The sequence below is a fragment of the Coenobita brevimanus genome, chromosome 23 (genome assembly GCF_032717465.1).
Source record: "Coenobita brevimanus isolate Jiangsu-jjx chromosome 23, ASM3271746v2, whole genome shotgun sequence".
Classification (NCBI taxonomy): Eukaryota; Metazoa; Arthropoda; class Malacostraca; order Decapoda; family Coenobitidae; genus Coenobita; species Coenobita brevimanus.
This window is the reverse complement of record NC_136976.1, coordinates 4,200,001-4,221,255: the sequence shown is the minus strand read 5'-3', so window position 1 is coordinate 4,221,255 and position 21,255 is coordinate 4,200,001. Positions and strand designations below refer to the sequence as shown.

General features: G+C 40.9%; 2 protein-coding genes across 4 annotated transcripts in view; one reads left to right on the top strand and one right to left on the bottom strand.

Moving 5' to 3' along the window:
- Positions 1 to 6,403, top strand: part of LOC145392933 (synaptic plasticity regulator PANTS) — a 37,810-nt gene extending 31,407 nt beyond the window's left edge. Inside the window, exon 4 of the mRNA XM_080267220.1 lies at positions 6,339 to 6,403. Coding sequence (XP_080123346.1) covers positions 6,339 to 6,368 — 30 coding nt within the window. The 3' untranslated portion in view covers positions 6,369 to 6,403. The remainder of the gene's footprint in view (positions 1 to 6,338) is intronic.
- The window catches only part of LOC145392932 (6-phosphofructo-2-kinase/fructose-2,6-bisphosphatase-like), a 34,196-nt gene that overhangs the window by 8,653 nt on the left and 4,288 nt on the right, over positions 1 to 21,255 (bottom strand). Inside the window, exons 1-6 of one of the 3 annotated variants that reach the window (XM_080267216.1) lie at positions 17,388 to 17,481; positions 11,860 to 12,029; positions 7,541 to 7,666; positions 6,312 to 6,475; positions 5,196 to 5,330; positions 1,388 to 1,462 (exon numbers count right to left, since the gene is read on the bottom strand). In XM_080267216.1, the coding sequence (XP_080123342.1) occupies positions 1,388 to 1,462; positions 5,196 to 5,330; positions 6,312 to 6,475; positions 7,541 to 7,666; positions 11,860 to 12,016 (657 nt within the window). In that variant the 5' untranslated portion in view covers positions 12,017 to 12,029; positions 17,388 to 17,481. Of the gene's footprint in view, positions 1 to 1,387; positions 1,463 to 5,195; positions 5,331 to 6,311; positions 6,476 to 7,540; positions 7,667 to 11,859; positions 12,030 to 17,387; positions 17,482 to 21,255 lie in introns of those variants that run through there. The other 2 variants (XM_080267217.1, XM_080267218.1) reach the window with 2 other exon arrangements.

Sequence of the window (21,255 nt, the reverse complement as noted above, 5' to 3'; positions counted from 1 at the left end):
ACATTTCAAATCTTCTAGTATTCTAACTGTGGTATTCCAATTTTCCAGCCTCTCAAAATTCTAGCGTACTATTATTATGCCTGGCTCCTGCACACACCTGACAAAACAGGTGTGCACTTTACATCTACAGTACTTGTAAAATTAAGAAGCATACCATGAAATTATCATCATTATTTCCTTATTTTTTATTTTTTTTTAAGCAGGATTTCTCTACTCTGGGCCAAACTCACCTGATGTAAGCCTAACTAAATACCAATGATTACTGGATCCACAGTAACAAATAATGCAATGGAAAGCTTTATATTAGCTCTGACGAATAGGAGTCTCTCACATGAAGAAAACTGCCTTCTGTTGGCCTGAATTGATTATTTAACCCCTCAATGGCCCCTCCCCCCACGTGAAGAGAACTGTGGCACACCAGGTAATACACTTTTACTTTATTTTTTTCTTTATATATGGTAAATATATAGATAGATAGATAGATTTTTAGCTCCCTCAACCCATCCTGTGATTTACTATGATTCATGGGAGAATTAATCAAATGACTACACACCTACCAATACTGTACTGTAAACCAATGAGGGATAACGTGCCAGATGAACTGACTGCCCGAGTGCTTGGGATGGTACAGAAGGCTCGTGTAAACATACCACTGACCTTCATTCCCTTCCCATAATTGTTTGCAGTTTTTTATAGATGCACTACATCGACACCTACAGCAGTGTGGCATCATTCAATGCTGAGGGGCCATTAAGGGGTTAAAGGGCATACATAGAAGGCAATATTGTTTTTAAACTTTAAATACTGTGTTTGGATTTCTCTCAGCTGAAAATATAAAATTCTGTGTTGTCCTGGTTAAAAGTTCTCTGCTGTCCTGATTAAAAATTATTTGTTGTCCTGATTAAAAATTCTGTTTTCTCCTTAAGTATGAAAATTTGTTATCCTGAATACGAACATTTGTTGCTGTCCTGAATAAAAATTCTTGGTTGTCATGAAAAAGAAATTTTGTATTATCCTCATTAAAAATTGTATTATCCTCAATATGGGTTTATTTGTTGTCCTGTTTGAAAAGATTTTTTTTAGGAATTAGAAAATTTTGTGTTGTTCCGAATAAAAGTGCTCCAGTATCCCCAGCAGCATTAATGGTTAACATATTATTATGCGTGTCTCACAGCCATCTAAGTAACTAAAGATCAGGTTAAAAACACTGGTTAAACTTAAATTACTCCCCCCAGACACACATAACTACAGCAAACTGCAGTTCAAAGTGCAGCCAGAACTCCCAGTGAGCTACAGGACTTGTCATTGTGGTCACACCAAGCTAAACACTGCATCTAACCACTACAGAGCTACACAAATCAGTGCGAACGCCACCAGCACTACAAACTTGCGAACACGGATGATCAGCGGGACAATCAGAGGAGCCCGGACGGTAGTAGTCGGGTCCATTGATCTTCACATCCTGCACAGACGATACAAGAGATACACTATTGCCACATGAGGCCATTTTCTGGTCAGATTAAGAAGCCTCTAGTGTCTCTCTACTGTTGAGTTATCCCTCTCATTCAAAGGGCATATATTTTCTATTATTTTTTTATGTGAACCCAAGGGACTGCAGGCTGACGCTGTCGTCCTGCAGCCCACCATCCTCCTTTCAGGGAACAGGAAGGTATCTGAGAGACATTTAATTCACCAAGCAGCTCCACCACTTGGTTATATCACTGCCACTGCACGGGGACATCCCTCTCCAACACCTTTGTTATTCTTGCTATCGCTGAACAATATTCTTAAGTTCTGATTTATTTGGAGGTTTATGAAAGCAACATGTAAACCCTGTAACCAAAAAAGTATATTCTGAGGGGAAAGAAAATCAGCTGGAGACAGTAAGAACAAAACATACTCTACATTGCTATACTGAAATGTATGGATTACTGATGCATATGATGCTTTTAATAGTTCTCTTGTACATTATTTAGGCAAACTGTTGTTTACATCAAACCTCCAGAGTCCAGCATCACCCAGGAGTAGTGGTGTGTGTCATACAGTATTTTAGTAACCAGTAATTAATGGAGGAATCCTAAAGTTTGACCCTAAGAGTTTCATGAATATAAGCCAGTAAGTGTAGGGCAGTACACTATACCTTCCAAAAAAACACAGTGATGAGTAACACTGGGCTCTTGAGGGTTTTCTTTGTACTTCCTTATCTATCATCCAATTCTTTACTGCCCAATCAGGAGAATTTGAGGATTGGGGCTACACTACCTAGTCCAGACATTTTAAGACAAAGGACTCGTTGCTTGCCTGAATGTCAATATGAGCATACTAAACCCAAACCACCCCTCAGATGCAAACCCCTTATGGCATCACATCAATTTGGAATACCGTAACCCACTAAACCATGAGGCAGCCAATCAGTTACATGGTTACCACCCAACTAAGTAATAAAGTGAGACATGGGCTACAAGAAAGCATATGCCTTGTCATAATGTTGAGTCACCTGAATGTAGTATTAGTAGTAGCTAGTAGCAGAGGTAGTAATTTGTAGTTAGTAGTCTGTAGTCAGTGGTAGTAGTAAGCAGTGGTGGTGGTAGTTACTATTATTCTTAGTAGTAGTAATTTGTGGTAGGTGGGGGTTCTCACCATCCACTCACTCAGTGTATTGCTGCTCTCGAGTGTCTGCCCTGTCCTCTCCATGCTTCTTTCCTTCCATCTTCTGTCTTTCATTCCTTCATTCTTTCCTCGTCTTTCTGCCTGTGGGTGACTTTACACTCCCTCTTCCGTCTTTCATTCTTTCCTCTTCCTTCTGCCTGGGGGCAACTCTACGTTGAGTGACAAGCCAAATGGTTTCCTGTACACCAGGAAACCATTTACTATGCTGGGTGGTAACCATACAACCAAATTTTGGCACCTGGTGGTTTATTGGTTAATTATTGTGCTCCAATCGGATTGAGCCGGTGAAGGTTTATATCCAAGGGGTGGTTGGGGTTTATTGCTCACGTAATGCCACTTAGGGATGAGTGAGGCTGGTCACTCTCATCTTAAATGTCAGGACCAACTGCCTAGCCCCGGGCTCCTACGCTCCTCATGGGGCAACATAGGATTGGATGATGGATTGGATTTGTAGTAGCAGTAGTAGTAGTAGTAGTAGTAGTAGCTGTGGTGGTAGTTCTAGTAGGAGTAATAGTAACAACAGTAGTGGTAGTAGTAGTTGTAGCCCTAGGTTCATTTGACATGAACCCTGTGGACTGAAGGCTGAAGTTACCCTCTTCCAGCAGTCCACCATGCCATTTTGGGGGGATAGGGATGATAGTGAGGGATGTTTGTATATCCAGGCAGTACATCCACCAAGTGACATCAGTGCCACCACATGAAGGCATCCATCTCCACCACTACATGAGGGTTAAAATGATGTACAGTTGCACTCATGGTTCCCTGAGACACCTGTGGTGGTGGGTGTTTGGCCCGCTCTGCTCATACTAAACGACAAGTAGTTTTGTCAGACTGCTCTACCAACACACTGAAGCTGAAAAATGGAACTGCTTCTTATAAACGAGAGAGCATGAAAAAAGAGATGTGTGGGATATAAACAATAATGATGGACAGTATCATTGCACATACGGTAATACAACACAATAATTTTACTGAAATAATTCCACCTACTATTGATTACATATAGTGGGATCTTTGCAGGGGCCAACCGGAAATGATCCAAAACCTTATCTCCTCCATGCCGGATAGGTTAAATGCCGTAATTGAGAAAGAGGGAGGCTGGACGAAATATTAGATACCAGTACAGTACTTTGATGCTGTAAAAGGTGCGACATTTAAGTAATGCATTCACTTATTTATATATACCCACAGTGTAATAAAAAGAATACAGCTAACATATATATATATATATAATATATGGGGAATGTTTTTTGTTTTTTTTCATCCTCTTGTAGGATATTTGCGGGGGCTATCACAATCATGTTACCTTTTCATTATGTGTTTCTTTCTACATGAAATGAGAAATGGTTTCCTATCTCTGCAGTAAATATCTTTTCTTTGCTTTGATTGTATCAGTACCCCCAGATACCATTATTTGTTGTGCAAATATCACTGATAACAAGAGTAGAATACCTGATATGTGTAACAAATACAGTATTGAAATATTATTACATGATCCAGTCAGTGTGACGACATAATGGGACTCAGTCATACAACCACGATATTGTGAAATATCCATACATTTCTATAATACGTTTATTATTGCTAAATAACTAATAGGCAGACCCGCAGTATGTAGAGGGATTTACTAATGCATTAATCAAACGTCCGTAGCAAATTCTTGGGGAGGTGAATGGCGGACAGCAAACCAAGTAACATATCTCTTCATCTTTCAAGCTATATGTAATCAATAGTAGGTGGAATTATTTCAGTAAAATTATTGTGTTGTATTACCGTATGTGCAATGATACTGTCCATCATTATTGTTTATATCCCACCCATCTCTTTTTTCATGCTCTCTCGTTTATAAGAAGCAGTTCCATTTTTCAGCTTCACTGTGTTGGTAGAGCAGTCTGACAAAACTACTTGTCGTTTAGTATGAGCAGAGCGGGCCAAACACCCTCCACCACAGGTGTCTCAGGGAACCATGAGTGCAACTGTACATCACCTGGTACAAAACAATAATAAGGGTAATAAATCTGAATAATAATAATTAATTGAGAGAAAAGAGGTGCTAGAGAGCCACCTAAGTCCATGAAATTATTGTCCATCCTAATCATCACCAATATCACCATCATCATTACCTCCACCCCAGCCCTGTTTTACAACATATGGAATGGACAGTATTATTTCAACTGGCCTTAAAATCACCATCATCATTATCACTTTAATCCCGTTTTTAACTAGCAGATGGAATGAAGAGGGTATTTTAACTACCTGTATTGCAATCTTATCACTAATAACCATCTGACCACACGAATTTCTCTCAGCTAAATAACATAACCAGGTTTTGGCTTCACTATCAAGCTTAAGAGAGTCCATTACTGCAAAAATTATTCATGAAGATGGTTTTCATTAGTTTTTTTTTAATACTGTTATCTCTCTCTCTCGTCTAAATTATATTAATAAACATGGTGAAGATCATTCACATTGCAGGTTCTGTCTGTCCGTTCATCTAACTTTTCTGTCACTGTGTCTTTACTCACCCTTATGTTGGACTCAATGATGGAAGGGTCGTCACAGATAGACTCCACGTAGAACAGTTTATACTCCATCTCCACCACCACCTTCTCGTAGATCAGTCGACGGCGTAACATCGTTGTGTTCGTTGCGTCAAAAACCTTGGGGGGGAGGTATCGGTAAACATACATGATATGTGCGAGTCAACTCAAACACTGGCAATCAAAGTTCAAATATGCCCTCCTCCACATTCCTTGTCTCCCTCCATCGCACCACATCCTTCCATACATTTGTGAATCAACTCAAACAACGGCACTCAACAATTCAAACATGTCCTCCCCCACTCTATCCCTCCACCACATTCCTCATCTCCCTCCATCTCACCACACCCAACCATACATTTTATTCCCCTCAGTTTCTTCACCCCATTCTTAGTTTCCCTCTTTCTACTCCTGTCACCCTCTCCTTTTCCTTCTTTCAAAACAAATATCATATCATACACCTTCCTGGTCTACTCCTTTCCCTTCCACCCTCTCTCAAAAGCCCATTCCCCACCAACACCTCTTCTGGTTTGTTATCCAGCCACTCAGATGTCTTCAAGAGTGTCTAGAGCACAATGTTGCCTCTATGCTGTGGACACATGTTGGTTTACCTTTTTTCCCTTTCATCTATCACACCATCACACCTTGCCTGATATTCTTCGGCATCTTGTTCCTACTCTTCATTCCTTGGCCTGTATTCTCATAGGTTAAGTAATCTCCTAAACACCACTATTTTTTTTTTTTTGCTATTTACACCTTACTGTCCTGTTCTGTGTTACCATAAATCCTTCCAGTATCATTATACTCTCCATAAATAATGCACAAAAGAATACTGTATTAATAAGCCATACCCAAAAAGAAATCACTAAGGAAGATGTTAGGAAGCTTCCTTACCTCAGAGGAATATGAACCCTGGTCTCTTCTTCCAATTAAAATAACATTCTACATCCTCCCTCCACCTTGTTCTTGATCTATATCTTAATCCGTCCACCTCACTATTATACGCCCTCTCTTATGTTCCCTCCCAGTCTCTCCACCTTCCCCTTGGTCTCTGGCATCTCTCCTTCTCCTTAAACCTTTCCCCATGATCTCACTACTTACTGCCACCTCTCCTGCTTCGTTATCCAGCCACTCGCATACGTCCTCGAGAGCATCTAGAGCACAGCGCTGTCTGAGTGCCATGGCCTCCTGGTTGTCACTGCGGAAGAAGTTGTGGTTCTTGTACTTCTGCGTCACGCGTCGTCGGTACTCCCCCAAGTTGAACACTGTTGGTGGTGAAGTATATAAGGAAGGATGACTAGGATTTGGTGAAATTATGTCAAGGCTCAAATTAAATACAGTAATACCTAACTTAACTTACAGTAAAACCTTGCTGTACTGATGACTAAGGTACATAAAGAGAGTTGGCTTGAGTTAGTATAATGTCAAATTTGCATGAACTGAAGCTTTAACCTACCTACAGTAGGACCTCACAAAGTCACTATATCAGACTACTTAGGGAAAAAATACAATTTAACAGAATAAGTATTAAACCTTATAAAATTTTTCTTCATACTGTATACAGAGTTACATTCAAACACATGTAGAAAATGTCAAGTGCAACCACCGAATTCTTTATAACATAAAAGAACAATAAGTATACAAACCAGCAGTTTTGCTAAGTTAATTTCAGGCTGAAACCACTGATACAATTTGTGTACACCCTGTAGACAGACTGACAGATAAAAATGGGTACATACTATTCCAATTTTAATCTTAAACTTTGTGCTCAGTCCAAACTTTATCTTCTAAGTGGCTAAGGAGATTTCTCAACATACCTTCCTTTGTAATTTATTCTGGATACTACACCACAATACCCTCTTCCATATTACAGATGTCAAAAATTATATAAATAACACAGAAGCAAGTGCTAGGTGGTGGCGACCATCATCCACTCACTTGATGTAGTGCTGCCTACTTCTTCCTTAGCCTTTATCATTCTTTTTCTGTGCCTGCCCTCCTCTCTTCCTATTTCTCACATCTTTCCTGTCACTACTTAATGCTTTTCTTTCCGTTACAGGTGGCTTTATATTTAGTGACAAGCCAAATGGTTTCCTGTAAGCCAAGAAACCATTTACAATGCTAGGTGGTAACCATATAACCAAACCATATGTGCTCCGTACATGTCAAGTGGGTTAGTGGAGGGTTAGTGCCCCTCCCTGTAAAACAAGTAACTCAGAGTCAAATGGCCACCCCGTACGGGATTATGGCGTCTGGCAATAGATAGATAGATAGACGGAAGTGCTAAGGTGTAACATGCAAAATCTGATATCACTTATGAAGTCTCTTACCTTTTGTTTTAATGCCGATCCAGTTGAGGTATCGTGTCAACTTCTTGGCCATGTATGTCTTCCCCCTTGCCGGCAGTCCCACCATTACTATGACATGTGGTGTGTTCACGCAATTTGCTCGTTCACCTGTAAACATATCGAACTGCACATCATCATCATCACTATCTACCTCTCCCTCCTCCAACCACCTCTTTTAAACTTTTACCCTCATACTGCAAACTAGCAATCCTTGGTATTTCGCTCCTTATTTTCTCACCAACTTCATTTTCTACTCTCATGGTCAACCTTTCAATACACAGCCAGTCAATTTCACTTCATCCCTGTTGAGGCACAGGTAAGCAGTAAAGGCACATGACCAGCCTAGAGGTACAATTGGCTCCACTTCCAAGTATTACAAGAGGTGATGTGTTAGGGTCTTGGGTGGCACCAGTATATTTGTTAATGTCTTGCATCTACTAAGGTTTTATTGTTCTAACGGGCTTGTTCCAACACAGTAAACATGAAACATACAAACACACTAGTTGCACAAAAATCTCGAACATGCCACACCCTGTAGCATTTAGAAATGAAGGCAGTTGGATTTCCCTTTGTTGTATGACAGTACAGGAGAGAAAAGTTATACGAACCATTTCACTCACTAGTCTGAAGCCACTGACCACAATCTGGCTGACTTTATCAAATTCAGTGTCCCTTCCTGGACAATTTATTTTCCTTTTCACACCTTACTCTTGCACGTTAAGCATATCAGTTCATTACTGACACAGTTTGCATCATTAACATACAACAGGACTGTTAAGATGTAATGTGTAAATATATCACTAAGGATGACCTGTTATGAAATAACTGTGGCCTAATACATATCTGACCAACTGTTTCCAATCTGTCTTTTCCTTTCCTATTTCCAGATCCCGCCAACCCCAATTATAACAATGAGAAATAGAATTGGGACAATGCTGATGATATTGTGGTAGGTGGGGCCATGCAGCATCCACTCACTCAGTGTAGTGTACCCTTCAGGTAATTCTACACCACATAAGCCAAATGATTCCCTGTAATCCACATAAGCCAAATGATTCCCTGTAATCCACATATGCCAAACGATTCCCTGTAATCCACATATGCCAAACGATTTCCTTTAATCCACATTAGCCAAACGATTCCCTGTAATCCTAGGATCATATACTACACTGAGTGATAATTATGAATGCATGGCGGTCTAGTGGGTTATGGCACTCCAGCCACATTAGGACTGGAAGGGTTTCCAACAGAAGGGGTTTATTGCCCACATAATGCCACTCATGGAAGAGCAAGGATAGTCACCCTCAACTTAAATGCCAGGAATAAGCAGCTTAACCCTGGGACCCTATACTCCTGATGGGGAAAGAAAGGCTTAGAAGACATATCAATATGATGATACTGAAGATATGTGATGATGGTTATCCATCCATCCATGCATCATCCAATCCTATGTTACCCCATGAGATGCACAGCAGCCCAGGGCTAGGCAAGTTGGTCCTGACACTTAAGATGAGAGTGACCAGCCTTACTCAACCCTGAGTGGCATTACGTGAGCAATAACCCCAGCCATCCCTTGGATATAAACCCACACTGGCTCAATCCAATTGGAGCATCTTAATTACTCCCTAAACCAATAGGCGCCATAATTTGGTTATATGGTTACCATCCAGCGTAGTAAATGGTTTCCTGGTGTACAGGAAACCATTTGGCTTGTCACTTAGTGTACAGTCACCCACAGGCAGAAGGAAGGGGAAAGAATGAAGGAAAAAAGACAGACAATGGTTATACCAACAATAAAGATTTTGATGGTGATGATAACGAGGACGACATCATGACGATGATGGCAGTAATGGTGATGATGATAATTATTCTGCAACATCAGTGACCAACTCACCTTCTGAGCTAATAGTACGAAAACTCATTCTTCGGTGTCGAATCATCTTGCAAATCACTCTATAAGTTCACTAAAATATATATACAAGGCTTTCTATCAAAAAGAACTAATCCCTATTTTCACCAGACGTTGCTTTGATTACGGCAGTGTCACGGTTGGGATCGTACTGAACTGAAGTAAGGGATAACTGTTTCCACTAAGTTAATCACACGTCACTATAAACTTGGTGTGATCAGGAATTTGTGTTTTGGGTGTGTGTTTTGCTTAAAAACTGTCAGTAATAAAATCCCTCCAAACTGACAATGATAAAACTTCAGACCGCTGCCACTGCCTCCAGCACCACAGCCCTGACTACAGTGTGCCCTTATCAACTTCCACAGGATGTTATACGGTACCCCTGCGTTAACCCTTGTACGTCCATTATGCAACAACATCACCTGTTACATTCCCACACCTGCGGTAAAACTATTTGCGCTATTTAAATAAAACACACACACAAACACACACCACACTGCTTGTTAAGAATCCCCCCAAACAGAGCTGCCATGGTAGTTTAAACCGGCTAATTACTCCTCAAAAGTTGCTGAAAACTGTTAAGGAATAGAAACATGAAGTACAGTATTATGAGGCTTGTTATTGTGAAAGTGTCAGGCTGGACTTTGACTCCGTGTACCTGCAGCAGATGTTTCCTGCTGATTAGTGATTACTGAGGGTTGAGGTTTTATTTAGCTTTGAAGCTATTGTTACATCTCTTCCTAAGTGATTTCTCTGACCTAATGATGATGGTGATGATGATGATGACAATGAAGACAATGATGATGATGATGGGTAACAATGACAACGGCACAAAAAACTATCTTTCGGGGAATGCATCCAAGGTATACTGTATGTCATTTGTCAGTGACCTTGCACTGAGATAACCCACATTTAAACCTGGCTATCAGAGTTCACTTCCCACCCCCATACTGACACTTACATGTTAATCAAATGCACTCACATGCCTTCTTAAGTTTCACAATATCCCAAGCCTTTCACTATAAGAGATCCATCTTCAGCTGAAAATAATCATGTGAAGTGACAAGAACATTACATTAATTACATTACCATTTTGAAGGCCCTGACCATGCCAAGATTTGTAAATCTTGGGACCACATTTCCATCTGTGAAGGATGCCCCCTAACACCTCTTTCTTAGTGTTCTGTTTTTGGTTTGGGCTGGTTAGTATCCTATTGCACATTATTTATGCAGAGTATGATGATACTGGAGCCTCTGTGGGACAGTGGTAGTGCGTGTGTTTCGCACGCTGGTGAGCGTGGGTTTGCCTCCCGCCAGAGTTGTTAAAACTTTGGGAAGCGTTCACCAAGCCACTTGCTACTTTGGCGGACACAAGGGGTGCTGTGGTTGAACCAGTGTCGCATTCTAGAGTGCTTGCAACCAATCAGTTTAAGGCGGGCCGATTACACTTGGTTCACAGACTACACACACATCCAAAGCCACTACAACACTACAATCACACTCACAAGCACTTCTCACCCTACATATAGTCTCTACCAGACAGCCTAAGCCACTGGGTAGAGATACATTGGGTGTATCATCCTTGCTTCGGTAGGGATAGGCCGGTCCTGCAGTGGACCTCAACGGCTGATGATGATGATGATGATGATGATGATGATGATGATACTGGACGGATTCATGCAACACAGAAAAGTAAAATGTAATGAGCAAAATAAACTGCTTAGGAAAATGTGTTAGGGAGCTTCCTCAACCAACAAGAATAAAGGCCAAAGTCACCTGATGACTTCTCTGTAGGTTTCTTAATTTCTTGCAGCCACTCTAATTAGTCCCTTCATCATAAAGTCTTTTATGTGTAAGTAAGATCTAACCTCACATCCTTTTAGGCCTGCCCCCTTGCCACTTTGCCTTCAACCACTTCATACCCAATCTTCCCCTTCAATTAAACTCTTCCATCCTCTCTGACAGGGTACAGCTATGTCAGAATCACCTCCAGTCAGCAAATTGTAACATACATCTCTCTCTCTCTCACACACTCCCATCACCAATGTAGGTCTACTATTCCACTTTTACTTTTTTCCTCTACACAGCATACTGTTCTGTACACATTTTCCTGTAATATCCTTTACCTTCCTTTCCAAATTACTTTCCCTACTATCCTCATTAACACTGCAATTCAGTCCACCCCACATCACCCTCCCAATTACACTACTCAACTCTGTCCTTCAGTTTATTCTAAGCCACCCTCTTACATACGCAATACTCAATCCTGTCCTCAATGCAACCAAAACCACCTTCCTTTACACACTCCTCAGTCCTGTCTTTCATTCCATCCCACACCACAGCCATCCTCCCTCATCAACTCCAACCAGACAAAGCCCTTAAAAACACATACCTCTGATGGGGAAAGGCTTATTCTTGGTGAGGAGGCTTGTGGAGGGTGTGGAGGCACCATTCTTGTCTGACCATGAGCCCATCCCGATGCTCCCACTCAGCGACCCCACCTCCCCTCGTCGGCCACACACACACCCTGATATCTCTGGGATGTCCATATTTTCGTCTCGCCTGTGGAAAGAAAAATGAATGGTGCTGGACAGAATATGTAGGTGCAGTTGGTTTGGCCTGTGGAGTTGAGAAGGCACACCCAATGTAATAATAATAATAATAATAATAATCTGGCCTTTTGTTTCTCAAAAGCGCCAGTTCTTCCTTTTGGGAATTCACTAGCACTCGACACACAAACATTATTTTTACAATTACAAGAATTGTGACATTTCTTGTATATAATACAAGCTACATCATATATACATGAAAGTGGCAATAATTAAACCCTATAATCATCCGTCATAGTACCTCTCTCCAGGTCACAGCATTTTGAAAAAAGAAAGGCTTTCAGCTGTCTCTTACAGGATTCAACAGTAAAGAGTTGTCTTATGGACAATGGCAATCTGTTATATAATCTAGGGGCTCTATATGCAAAAGAACGATCAGAGAAAGATGACTGGTGAATGGCTCCTGGCTCATCAATATGCAAGGAATCATCTTCACTGCGTAACATCACACCCGGGCATGTTGATGGGAGTTTTAACAATTCAACAAGATACTTTGGTTCACCAAACTTAAGAACCTTGAATGTAATAAGTCACAGTTTAAATTCAATTCTAGCCTTTACTGGTAACCAATGCAACTCAATCAGAAACGGGGTAGTTGAGGTTCTCGGGGGGAGACCAAAGATAAGCCGTGCCGCCCTGTTCAACACAGACTGAACTTTTGTTAGTATATTATTTGGAAGACCAACCCACAGTGAATTACAATAATCAACACGAGACAAGACCACTGCATGGACCAATGTTAAGAGGCACCGTCTATTCAGGCATCTTCTCACAGAGTACAGATTTCTGATATGCAAGTTACACCCTCTTACAACCTGATTAATATGTTCTTTGTAATTTAACTTAGAATTAAAATAAACACCCAGATTTCGAACAGAACCGACTGGATGCAGCTGTGACACACCAATGTTCAAAGCCAGGGCATTGTCAGTGTCATCAGCCCTTCTGTTTCCTCTGATGATGATGATCTCAGTTTTACCATCATTCAGCTTAAGTTTCCTCTTAGCCATCCAAATCTTAATATCAGACATTAGAGATTCAAACTTTGTCTTAGTATCTTTGATATCTGACATCTTAACATAGAGCTGGGTGTCATCAGCATAAAAATGATAGGACACATCATGAGCATCAAGTAGAGACAATAAACTACTTGTGTAGACAGTAAATAGAATTGGACCCAAAACTGATCCTTGAGGGACTCCAAACAGAAGAGGAGCAGAATCAGAGCTAGCGTAATCAACAACCACTCTCTGAGATCTGTCCGACAGATACGGTACGACTTAAGGAGCAAAAGGGCACTATCACGAATGCCATAAAAATACAGATCATCCAACAATAGTTTATGATCTACTGTATCAAAAGCTGCCACCAAGTCACTCTGAATCCTTGTTAGTGCAGTTTCAGTTGAATGGTATTTTCTGTATGCTGACTGAACAACAGGAACAACTCTGTTGTGTTCCAGTAGTGGTAAGAGTTGATCGAGTACGGCCCGCTCAATAATCTTGGATAAAAAAAGACAGGTTAGAGACAGGACGATAATTTGTCATGCTCTCGACATCAAGGCCAGGTTTCTTAATTAGGGGCCTAAGCAAAGCACATTTCTCAGACTGCACAAAATTGCTTTCTAAGAAACATCTATTTATTATGTTGCAGATAAAGTCTGCAGCTATATCTTCAACCTATAGGAAATGAAGTGGGATGGTCAAAATTCAGCAGTGACCAGTTTTCATTCATATCTGGTAATGATCCATTCCACTCTAAAATGCCTCAAATGAAAGGATAGATATTTAGATTTTTGGTACTGATATCATAAGTTTCCCTCCCCAATGAAAACAGTAAGTAGCTGATGCTAGTACTTAATAAATTGGTTGTGTATTGGCCCCTGTGTAAATACTCTGCACACTGTGTACAACCTTGAAACATAATCTGATGTATACTATGTCGGCCTCTGAAGTCAACTTTTACTTCTGAAGACCCAACGGTTCTGCTCTAACAGAATATTTCCACGTGAACTCATCCCACACTCCAAATAGCTACCTCCCACACCCACAACTGTACTTATTACATTGGGCAGGGACAAAAAACCTCTCCAGTAACAGGAAGTGGTGTTCCTTGGATCTACAGACCAGTTGCCTTTCAGGATCGATAGAACGCAGCTTGAATGTGTAAACTTGTCTACAGTCAAAGTCGCTGCTACAAATCAAAGAGGTATTCATATCAAGGAAAGCAATCAACCCATTCAAAGTGTGCTGCCACAAACTCAAAGCAGTATTAGTATGTAATGGAAACAACAGTATGCTGGTAAAAAGGTAAAAAATATTCTTCATTCAGGTATCCTCATTTTCAAAACGACCAAAATTTTTACAAAGTGACAACACTACTGACTACACAATAATAACAACCAATCTGTATGGAAATGCCTTTGCATTCAGTTCCATAATTGCTTAGGTACAAAACTTATGTACTATATCATCATTGAGTACCGTACATAATGAAAAATATATGTAATGTACTGTAGGCTACCTACAGCAAATGAGGCCCTTTGAACCAGAAAGGTAAATCAACCACAGAGTTCAAAATTAACAGGTTAAATTTGGTCATTATTACAGTATATGCCTCTGGTACCATTTTTTTTTTTTTTTTTAACATATCTAAACAAATGGGGAGGGGGGGACTCTTTAACTCTCATCATAAATGTTTTACTTAATATACTTAATACTTAAAAACAGTGGAGGGGGGGGTAGGGGCTACTTCTCCACCATCTGGTTCCACCCACTACAATAGCTACATTAATACGAGACCTCTTAACAGTAGATGAAACAATGATGGACCTATATCCTCTACTGTCTACTTTTTTGGTACTAAATGAAGCAACTATGATGGAAAAGTTATGAAGACCCCACCATCACATTTGGTAAGCCTACATACCAGTACTGTATAAAAAAATATACTGTAGGCACAGTATAAACAATTATCGCTAGTCGCAATATCCAGTGCTTTTTGCTAAGCTCTATTAAAGCAACATCCAGCGAAATTATGCAATATCCGGCTCAGAAATGGGAAGCAACTGGCCCTCTGGCTCAGATAAAAGACCCAATCAGAGCACGGGCAGACCTCTGCAAAGTGCCAGCCAATCACAATTCATTGCAAAAGCAGCCCACCCGGCACCCCGAGCCTACCGTTGCTCCCTCAGCCTTTTCCTGTGGACACCGTACAATGAGGATGAATCTGCATGCTCTGCTCTTGCAACCTACATGGTGACTAAACCACAGTGCTGTGATTTAGTCTGTGGCCTCCCATGCCTCGCTTGCTGATGTAGTGCTGTGACTAACCTTGTGGCCCCTCAGTGCTCTGTGCCCTAGTGCTCCGACTACTGTATAGTGAGGATGTATTTGTGCTTATCTACCCTCCATCAATGCCAACACTAGGTGAGTACAGTATGATTATGATTTTATCATGTATTGTACTGTACTACTGTACTAAATGTACTGTATCAATACAGTATTGTATTTTATGCTTTAATCTTTTATTCAAGGGTAATATTGTAAGAGTTTTAGGATAGAGGGTCAAGACAGATTGTAATATATTAGCCATCCAGCTCAACCCTGAATGGATAGGCAACTGGGGGTGCTATGCAATGTCTGGCATTTTACAATATCCGGCGTGGTCTCCTGTCACCTGGCTGGCTGTAGCATCCGTGGCTCACTGGGTTAGAGCGCTCTAATCGAAAGGTTGGAGGTTTGAGTCCACCCTAGGGTCACTGGTAGACATCAGGGAGGGCATCCGGTCATAAAGTGCTACACACTCCAAAACCAAAGTCCTCTACCCAGGGGCAACACCTTAGCCCTTAAAAAAAAAAAAAAAAAAAAAAAAAAAAAAAAAAAAAAAAAAGGGGGGGGCCATGGTGTAAAACTCAAATACTGTATGTATGTATGTGTATATATACAGTATATATATACATTTATATAACTCTGGAACTGTCTCCCTCTGTCTGTATTTCCTACTTCCTATGATCTCCAGTCTTTCAAACGCAGTGTGTCCAGGCATATCGAAATGATCGGATCTTGGATTTGGCTCTCTCTTGTATTTTGTTTCTCTCTTGGAAGGAACAATGATTGCGGGCTAGCAGCCTTTGGTTCCTTCTTCTCGCAGTAAAATATATATATATATATATATATATATATATATATATATATATATATATATATATACTGTACATATATATTTATACAAACACACCCACTAAATTCTACCAGTTTAAACTGAATTGTAGCAGTATTATTATTAACCTAACCTAACAACTCTAGCATTCATTAGATGTAGCTACAAAAGTTCTGTAAGTGCCACAATCGTAGTCTGTGAGTGTATTTGTATGATTACAGCTCCTGTAATCCAAAGCACTTCGTAAAATAAAACAAAGTGGTTATGATTACAGTAGTTGTAATTGTACACATACACTCAAGGACTACGATTATGGCACTAGAGTCGTTAGGTTACGGCTGCCGTACCCATAGTCCATGAGTGTATACTTATGACTGCCATAATCCTAACCACAGCAAAAAAATAAAGAAAAAGAAAAAATAATAATAATGGCATCCTGTAGTAATGCACAGCATACAAACTATTTCACAGTAAATATCAAGAGATCCCATCCATAATGAAGACACACCAACCAAAACTGCATTTTTAAAAGGAAAACAGACATTAACATGAATTTAATTTCAACTGAAAACCACTCTGTTTTAAAACCAAAGGATCCTGATATCAAAATAATGGATGCTTCATGTACTTTATTGTTATATGTGTATTATTAATGGAAAAACGTTTAAAAATTTATCAGAACAAGCTGGAGTGGTTGATTTGTCACTGTGGGAAGGAGCTCATATTACCATTATAGGCTACGAGTATGGTATGCTGATGATAATATTTAGTCAGTTTCTGTAAAGTGTTAATCAACCATCTGTGACAATGAAATACAAAAGACATTTTCCTACGCTGACACATGATTTCTCCACCTATACGCTACCATCCTATAGTAACTAACGTAACTTGCTACCTAATGCCGCAGCATGTGAGACTGCCACGATAAAGAAATCTCCAGTCATTTCTTCCCCTAATCAGTAACGACCCCTCCTAATCTACACCTGTACCAATGTCTCATGCCCTGAGAGTGTCAAGGCCACGCCAGATAGGCCGATTGGCAGGTTTTTGCCTCTATGAAACGCTCCCTCACTTAACCTTCCTGAAGTTTTTACACCTCCTATACTCCCTTCAGTTCACTACTACCTGCTCCTCCAATACCTTATCTTACCTTATTTGAGGGGATAACGGTACATGGCACTCTAAAAACAGCCAAAAAGTGCGGCGTGACAGGCCTAGATCGACCACTGTTTGTTTACAATGCACCACCCATGTCCCGTCTCGTCGCAGGGATTTTCCACTGACTTTATGTAATCAGCATCCTCCTAATGCTCTGTATTAACCCGTGAATTGTTCTTCGGCTAATTTGATGTCCTTAACATTAATTTCACCACTGGTCTGAAATCTTAATATTCATATACTGACACCTAATACTGAGATAATTAAATAGTTAATGGGTGAATAAATCTATACAAAATTAGCCAGATCTTGCCTAAAGCCGGAAAAAACGCATTTCGATCAAATCATTAACATATTACTATTATTGCAAACTAACAAGTACCGATGCGGCGTTGACCACATGAATCCTAACTTCCGTGGGAGGAAAGAGAATATTCACACCAAAAGAATTAGTATATATAATAAATTGGCAATGTTAACACTAGCCTACAGCTTAAGGCCTCGGACGTTTAGGCTAGCTATATAGCTTGTAGCTGTTTTAAGATACTGATCCTAACTTCACAATGGAAGAATACAGAAAAAAAATATATTAAACTCATTTGTGATGTAGTGATCGTACATTGCTTAGGTGAGTGGAGAAAGGGTGGCTGGAACAACAAACAAACACAGTTACTGATTTTTTCCTTCTTGTTTTACATCGATTCATTTACAAGTTTCTTTCTTCGATCTCTTCTCGAAAGGCCATGTGCTTACAGGGTCCGCGCGGCCGTACTTGCGTGAGTGGAAGGGGGGGGGGGGGTTGCTGGAGAGGATCTAGGGGAGGGAGGAATAGGTAAGGGCCTAGGGGAGGGAGGAATAGGTAAGGGCCTAGGGGAGGGGGAAGGGGAGATGACCTATGGGAGGGGGAGGAGAGGACATTGGGGATAGAGAGGAGATGGCCTATGGGAGGGGGAGGAGGAGATGACCTAGGGAAAGGGAAGATGACCTATGGGAGAGGGAGGAGGAAAGAACCTACGGAAGGGGGGAGGAGGAGAGGAGCTGGGGATAGGAACTCGCCTGACTGGAGCCAACCACGTGAGGGCTACGGAAAAGTACCGAGGCATGCTCAAAGGAGGCGAGGAACAGTCCGCAGTAGACACTACAAAAAACAAGAGTATAAAGTCCACACGACTGCACCACGCACCCAGCAGCCATTTTCAGAGATAAGACATGACACCATACCAACGTAAATCAAATACTGCGTTGGGAAAAGATAAGAAGTAGCCGCAGCGGTGTACTACCGGGGGGGGGGGGACCTAGGTAGCCTCCCACCCAGTAAAGCCCCCTGCCTCTCCCACCGCCCTCCAACTTCAAATTTTGGTTTATTTAATGTATGCATATTGTCTAAATGATCCCATCTCCCTTACCCCCTGTTTATCATTATTATTATTATTATTATTATTATTATTATTATTACTACTACTACTACTACTACTACTATTGTCAGTCACCAAGTTTGAAGGGAAGGATTAGCCAACGAACACTTTAAAACGGAGGTATCAATGACGGGGACGTGGGGTAATTATTTAATCCGCACAACTGCCCTATTAAATACTCAGGATATTGAAGGATATGGTTTATATACATAGAAAATACGAGATGCTACTTTAATCTAAGATAAATACGTAGCCCTATCTCTGCAGGGAAATATGATAGAGAGAGAGAGAGAGAGAGAGAGAGAGAGAGAGAGAGAGAGAGAGAGTAGAGTTTATGTACCAGTATGTAGTGTGTGTGTGTGTGTGTGTGTGTGTGTGTGTGTGTGTGTGTGTGTGTGTGTGTGTGTGTGTGTGTGTGTGTGTGTGTGTGTGCAATAAAAGTGATTACGGTAGTTTATTCACCTGTGCTTGGTATGACGTCAGCAACACCTGTAAATTGCACACGTATTTATTCCACCTGGTCCTCATCCTATGCCAATGTAATATTCTGAATGTAATGGTTACCTTCTCAATCACTGTCAGGCATCATCATCATCATCATCAACTTAGTATTTATCATCATCGTCTTCTTCTTATTCACCATAATCATCTTCATGTTTATCATCATAATTATCTTCATATTTATCATTATCATCAATCACCATCATAAAGTCAAATGGCCACCCCCTATGGGATTATGGCGTCTGGCAATAGATAGATAGATAGATACCATCATCCTAATCTAATCCTCCATGCACCACGCAATCAATAGTAATAACTGCAATAATACTCTAGGAATTATAGCAATATATCACCCTGTTTTATCTGATGTTGCGTGACTCTCTCTCTCTCTAGGAATTACGAAAGCAATATATCAACTTGTTTTATCTGGTGCTGCATGATTCTCTCTCTCTCTCTCTCTCTCTCTCTCTCTCTCTCTCTCACACACACACACACACAGCTACCAAAGCTGTCCCTAAATCAATAGGCTCCAAAGGCATGAAAGGAAGAAATTAGGAAAAGACAGAAGCAAGCACACTATAATACACACACACACGCACGTATAGACAGACACAGATAAATAGGTGGGCACACAGACAGATAGATAATAGTAAGTAAAAATGGTTGTGGAAATTATGCTCCAAAGATTAAATTCATGAGTTTTAGAGGACAGAAGGGGTCAAGTGAGGGTGAGAGTGAGTGGGGTGATGTTTCCGTGCCAGATATGATATTGGGGTGGTGCGAGGGGTGTGTTATCCTGTGTTATCTCAAGCATCACTGATTATTGGCCAGTAACACCACTTCACCCGCAACGAACCACCCGCCCTCTGACCGACAACACGCCCCCAATGCCCACTTTCACTCAGGTTAAAGAAAAGTGAGTGAGGTTAAAGAAAAGTGAGTTTATGACTGATAACACACACACACACACCTGACGCGCATTTATACCCGCGCGCGCACTTACACACACACACACACACACACACATTAATGACCAGAAGGGTGAATTAGGCTAATAGGGGTAATTGGGGCTCGACCTGATGACTCCGACCACTTTCTTCCCTTAGTTACTTCTAATTACTCTCAAATTTGATGGTTAGAGAGATTATTAGGGCTGGAGGGGTTAGGCACGGCCTTCATTAACCCATTCAATGAAAGGCCCTTCCTACGGTACCTCATATCGCATTTTCGGTACCCAGTCTGCGTGAATAATGACGATGGTTTGAGATGGAGAACTGTACAGTATTTTTGGCTGCGACCTACGTATACAGCACCACTTCTTGACAACTTCCCCCTCCCCTTTTTTTTTCTTCAATGTAACTACGTGGCTGATGTGTGTATATATGTAGTCTAAAATCATAAACGTCTCGACCCGGTCATGATTCTGTCTCTTTGAAAGGAGCGATTTTAGACTTACAACCTATGGCTTTTTTTTTATGGCTTCTTGCATTATTCGAAATCTGATAGAAAATATAAAAAAAGTACTCTTAAAACATCGTGTATACCTGATCGCTTACACTAACACTACAGCGCTCCTCCACCACCTCCCTGCATGACTTAAGAGTGGGGAACGAGATGGGAGTAATAATAATAATAATAAAAAAGTGAAGTGGTGAAGAGAGGATGAGTGATGAAGAGAGGGTGGGAGTGGAGTGATGAAGAGAGGGTGGGGAGGGAGTGGTGATGTGGAGGTGGGAGTGATGAAGAGGGGGCGGGGAGTAATGAAAACAGGGTGGGAAGTGCTGAGATGGGGGTGGGGCATCGTGAAAATGGGGCGGGGAGTGACGAAAAAAAAAAAAAAAAAAAAAAAAAGTGAAGTGTGTGTGTGTGTGTTGAAAAGGGGAAGAAAAGACGAAGAGTGCTGAAAAGTGAATGACATGAGGAAGAGTGCTGAAAAGAGTGAAG